This window comes from Mastomys coucha, unplaced genomic scaffold, assembly GCF_008632895.1.
Source record: "Mastomys coucha isolate ucsf_1 unplaced genomic scaffold, UCSF_Mcou_1 pScaffold5, whole genome shotgun sequence".
Classification (NCBI taxonomy): Eukaryota; Metazoa; Chordata; class Mammalia; order Rodentia; family Muridae; genus Mastomys; species Mastomys coucha.
Genome location: NW_022196911.1, coordinates 95,183,912 through 95,189,714, shown reverse-complemented (window position 1 = coordinate 95,189,714; position 5,803 = coordinate 95,183,912). Strand labels below are relative to the sequence as shown.

Sequence of the window (5,803 nt, the reverse complement as noted above, 5' to 3'; positions counted from 1 at the left end):
GGACCCTTCTGCTTCTGTCCCAGACCTGGGAGTAGAACGGAAGGGAGGGAGGTGAAGACAGGGATGCTGGGCAGCAGGCCAGGTGTTCAAACACACAATCTGGTTCTGATGTTCTCTTTCAGCAAGCTCGAGGTGCCTGGAGCCTGGGATGAAAGTTCCCAGTGGCGCCCCCGCCCCACCCCCACTTTCCTTAATAACAGAGCATTTTTACAGGCAGTAACGTCATCTCCTTTGTCTCCCTCCAGGGAAACCCAGGAAAAACGTGCTGGTGGTGGCTCTCCTTGTCATTTTCCAGGTGAGGCTTCCTGCCAGGGCAAGAGCTCTGTTCCCTTCCTCCACACCCCCTCTCCGGCCAGGAGTGCTGGAATGTGAACAGACCTTTGGAAGGCATGGAAAGGTCTAGACACAAACCCACCTGCCGTTCATTAAGCTGACGCCCCCCCCCCCCGTGGGGGCACAGGGGGCATGCATTCTGTGGACTTCCATTGTCCCTCTTTAAATGAAATTCCAGGGAGACAGTAACCTACCCCCACCTTCATCTCCCCAGTTCCCACCTCCTCACCCAGGAGACAGAAAGAGTGTCTGGGACCTTAGACTTGTGCAACACAGGGCTTAAAGTGGGCCCGGTTTTGCACACAGGTACACACATCGTCTGTGAGCTGAGAACAGGACCCTCAGTCAGGCGCTCTGGCTACTCTCCAGTCACCCAGAGTTGCCTCCTCTTGCCTTTCAGCCCAAGGGTCTCCTGGTAATCTCATTCTGTTTTCCTTCATAAACTAGAAAAGCCTTGGCTTGCCTGTAGGGAGCGGAGAGGGAACGGGTGGAGCCCGGGATCCGGTGGATGGTGAATGGGAGGGGGTCTGAATTCTGCAGAGCGAAGAGCCCACTTCCCAATGCTCCGTTCTCTATCGCAGCAATGGAGACAGAAAGGGTGCCCCCACCAACCACCAGAGTCAGGAGAAACTCTTAGAATCGTTTCCTCGATTGCTGGGACTCTCTCAAGGTGGGGAGTGGGCACGGCCAGCCTGGAGAAGCAATACTTCAGGATTTAACTTTCCCCCAAGTCCGGAGGCCAGGGAGGCAGCTCTCCAGGAGCACGGGCCAGACGCAAGCCCAGGCTGGGCACTGTTCCCCAACCCTCCCCCCCTACCACCCGCAGCTTGGGCTGCGGCCCTTAGCCTGGCCCCTTCCCCACCACCACTCCCGCCCCTCCTGTACTGCTGGCTGGAAGGCCAGAGAAGGGTAAAGACATCTGTGGCTGGTTTTTGTCTTTCACTTGGGGGAAAGGGGGGGGGGTGTTCAGACAGGGCCGGATGTGGTGGGGCTGTGGGCTGCAGAGGCGGCAAGCTTGGGGGAAGGGGTGTTGAGCAGGAGGGAGAGGAGAAGACTGGGGGAGGGGGACGGGGAGAGGGGTGGGAGTACACCTCATAAAAGCTGGGAGTTCTGACCTCCAAAAGATCTAGAAGCCCTTAAAACCCTTGGGGCCTCAGACCTGAGGAGCCAAGCGCAGCCAACCTCTCCCAGGGCCCCCAGGCAGCAGTCACACCTTGACCAAGGAAACAAGGTTGCTATGGACTCTTCTTCTCAAGTTAGCCATGCCCCAAGAAAAGGCTCCTGAACACCACTTTGCCCTTATCCTGTTGACAGGCTCACAACGGTGGTACGATCAGCGGATCGCCACCGAATGGCTGCAAGTCTCCTACCCAGAGAAGGAACCATGAGCTTTCCAAAGTGGGCCTTCAAAACAACCCCACCCCCTCCCACCCGCGGTGGTCCAGGCAGGCAGGCGGCAGGCACCCCTCCATTGATAAAAATCACAGCAGCTGCTGAACCTTCCCCCACGCGCACCCCGCAGCCCTGTAAAAGGGCTAAAAAAAGCCCAGAACAGCTGAGCCCTGCTGATTGGGATCTGCCGGAAGAGAGGCAAAGAGGTGTGGGAAGAGGGTGGGAACACAGAGGGAGAGTGGGGGAAGAGAACCGCTTCCTTCCAGGGCACAAGCCGCCATAGGAAGGCAGTCACATTTACCCACAAGCCCCGCTGTCCAGCGGTACATCTGTGCATATGCTGAGTGTGGTGGGTACTATGGAGCCGTGAAAATCTCCATGCCTCTCATCAGTGGTCCCTCAACTGAAGTTTATTCCTACTGAGGAGCTTTGATCTTCTTCTTTTCTTGCTTCAGACCTTCCTCAACCTTGACCCTAACATAGGGTGGTGTTTTTTTTTTTCCCCTCGAAAGCTGAGGAATCTTGTAGCCCCACCCCTCTAAAAACTCCTCTGGGACCTAAAAGACACACTTTCCCCCACATCACAGCACTGCCTCAGAGTAAGATAAGCCCTCTGTAGACAAAAAGGGAACCAGAAATCAGGGTCCCGAACCCCACAACGGTCTAGCACAGGAGTCGCTATTTGCCTCTGTTTCCCAGACACGGAGAAGATGCGTGTTTTCCAGCTCAGGGCTTAGCAGACCCCAAAGCCCTAGACTATCTCCAATCTCCCATCAGTGAGGATGAGATGGGATGTCCCAAGAGTTGACAAAATCAGACCTTTGCTACTGATGAATAGAAATGTAGAATTTCTGGTCCTGCCTCAGTCTGGCCACCAGGACATTCATTTTAACAACATCCTCTCTGAGTAACTCATACTGGTGCTAAAATCATTATTTACATTTTTTTTTGTTTTGTTTTTGGTCTTTTTAAGATTTATTTATTCATTTAACATATATGAGTACACTGTACCTATCTTCAGACACATGAGAAGAGGGCATTGGATCCCCTTACAAATGGTTGTGACCCATTATGTAGTTGCTGGGAGTTGAACCCAGGACATCTGGAAGAACTCAGGTTCTTAACCTCTAAGCCATTAACCTCCAGCCCCTATTTAGGCTTATTTTATTTTATGGGTATAAATGTTTTCCCTGCATTCATATGAGTGTGCCCTGCTGCCTGAGGAGATCAGAACTGGGCATCAGAACCCATGGAACTGGAGTTACCGATGGCCATGAGGCACTGTGTGGGTGCTGGGAACTGAACAGGCCTTCTCTAAAAGAGCAGTATGCGCTCTTAACCCCTGAGCCAGTTCTCCAGTCCCTCATGCTCAGGCTTAAGAGGTGGATTTCAAATCAAAGACTCACTCAGGGTTTGAGGGGAAAAATCTATAGTCTCCCGGGCTCCTTCTTCTGAGATGCTGACCCAAAGGGTCTAAGGTCTGAGAGTTTGTAAGAGAACCAAAGCCCCAGGCACTGTCCTGACTGTGAGACCCAGACGGCTACCTCAACAGGTGCTTCCTTCCTTCTCAGGTGTGCTTCTGCCAAGATGAAGTCACGGACGACTACATTGGTGAGAACACCACCGTGGACTACACCCTGTATGAGTCGGTGTGCTTCAAGAAGGATGTGCGGAACTTTAAGGCCTGGTTCCTGCCTCTCATGTACTCCATCATTTGCTTCGTGGGCCTGCTAGGCAATGGGCTGGTGGTACTGACATACATCTATTTCAAGAGGCTCAAGACCATGACGGATACCTACCTGCTCAACCTGGCCGTGGCTGACATCCTCTTCCTCATGATCCTTCCCTTCTGGGCCTATAGCGAAGCCAAGTCCTGGATCTTTGGTGCCATCCTGTGTAAGAGCATCTTTGGCATCTACAAGTTAAGCTTCTTCAGCGGGATGCTGCTACTCCTGTGCATCAGCATCGACCGCTACGTGGCCATTGTCCAGGCCGTGTCAGCCCACCGCCACCGTGCCCGCGTGCTTCTCATCAGCAAGCTGTCCTGCGTGGGCATCTGGATGCTGGCCCTTTTCCTCTCCATCCCTGAGCTGCTCTACAGCGGCCTCCAGAAGAACAGCGGCGAGGACACGTGGAGATGCTCACTCGTCAGTGCCCAAGTGGAGGCCTTGATCACCATCCAAGTCGCCCAGATGGTCGTTGGGTTTCTATTGCCTATGCTGGCGATGAGTTTCTGCTACCTCGTTATCATCCGCACCCTGCTCCAGGCACGAAACTTTGAGCGGAACAAGGCCATCAAGGTGATCATCGCTGTGGTGGTAGTCTTCATAGTCTTCCAGCTGCCCTACAATGGGGTGGTCCTGGCCCAGACGGTGGCAAATTTCAACATCACCAATAGCAGCTGCGAGACCAGCAAGCAGCTCAACATTGCCTATGACGTCACCTACAGCCTGGCCTCCGTCCGCTGCTGCGTCAACCCTTTCTTGTATGCCTTCATCGGTGTCAAGTTCCGCAGTGACCTCTTCAAGCTCTTCAAGGACTTGGGCTGCCTCAGTCAGGAACGGCTCCGGCAGTGGTCTTCCTGCCGGCATGTACGGAACACTTCCATGAGCATGGAGGCGGAGACCACCACCACCTTCTCCCCATAGGGGGATCCCTGCCCGGACTACAAGGACCTCTCTGGGTGGGGGCTTTAATGTGGGGACTGAGCACATATGCAAAGACTCTCGATCTACCGAAGAGCTGCTAAGGGAAGAGCAGTTCTGGCCAGTGAGGTTGACATCAGGGCCAATGAAACAGCTCAACTCCAATCCATGCATACTACCTGTACTGGCTGGTTTTGTGTGTCAACTTGACACAGGCTAGAGTTATCACAGAGAAGGGAGCTTCAGTTGGGGAAGTGCCTCCATGAGACCCAGCTGTGGGGCATTTTCTCAAGTAGTGATCAAGGGGGTAGGGCCCCCTGTGGGTGGTACCATCCCTGGGCTGGAAGTCTTGGGTTCTATAAGAGATCAAGCTGAGCAAGCCAGGGGAAGCAAGCCAGTAAGGAACATCCCTCCATGGCTTCTGCATCAGCTCCTGCTTCCTGACCTGCTTGAGTTCCAGTCCTGACTTCTTCTGGTGATAAACAGCAGTGTGGAAGTATAAGCTGAATAAACCCTTTCCTCCCCAACTTGCTTCTTGGTCATGATGTTTGTGCAGGAATAGAAACCCTGACTAAGACAAATTGGTACCAGGAGTGGGATATTCCTATGACAACCTGACCATGTTTTGGGGAGGACTGTGGAAGGACTTTGGAACTTTGAGCTAGAAGAGCCACTGGTTGTTAAGAACTCTGTGGGATGTTCTGTGGGAGCTTGGAAGATCATGTTGAGAACAGTGCAGAAGATGGAGGCCTGGCTTGTGAAATTTCAGAGGGAAGATTAAAGACTCTTATCAGGGCCATGTTGTTTTGATTGTGAAGATTCTGTGGTTTTGGTTAGCTAGGGCTGAAGAATCAGCTGTGTTTAACAAGACACCAGAATTACTAAAGCAAAAACTTTGCATTACTGGGACTATTGATGCTGGTTATCTGGAGCTAAGAAGATTAAAAAGAGACAAGCATCACTGAGGTGACATCTTCTGGGAATTATTTTCTGAGAGCACAAAGAGGCTGTGTTCCAGAGATAGCCAAGGTTGTACCTTGTGCTGCAGCAGGACTTGGTAATGTGTAAATGTCACCCAGGTGGTACTGGTTTTGAAAGCATAAAGGGGTCACGAAGAGCAGTTGAGGCTCAGCACAGTGAGAGGCTATGGTAGGCCATTGGTGAAGGGGCAGCCTCAGTTTGCAATTGATGGCCCAGGACTGAAGGGGTCATGCAAAGGAATTGAGGTTTGGCACCATGAAGAGAGCCTATGAGAGCTACTGGCGAAGCCTAGTTACAGCGGAAGACAGCAGTGTTTTGGAAATGTCAGTACCATGCAATGACACCAAGAACAGCAACAGCAGTGGAGTACAGGCATCTGGAGCGTAGAAGACAAGATGTGTGCTACAAAGGGCAGAGCTGGAGAAGTGACCAAAGCCCTTAGAGGAGCCCAG

The 5,803-nt window shown here is 52.6% G+C and overlaps 1 protein-coding gene across 1 annotated transcript in view; it reads left to right on the top strand.

Annotated features, from left to right (window-relative positions):
- Nucleotides 1-4,646, top strand: part of Ccr7 (C-C motif chemokine receptor 7) — a 10,452-nt gene extending 5,806 nt beyond the window's left edge. The window contains exons 2-3 of the mRNA XM_031353794.1: nucleotides 246-295; nucleotides 3,297-4,646. Of these exons, the coding sequence (XP_031209654.1) occupies nucleotides 246-295; nucleotides 3,297-4,373 (1,127 nt within the window). The 3' untranslated portion in view covers nucleotides 4,374-4,646. The remainder of the gene's footprint in view (nucleotides 1-245; nucleotides 296-3,296) is intronic.
- Nucleotides 4,647-5,803: the final 1,157 nt, after the last annotated feature.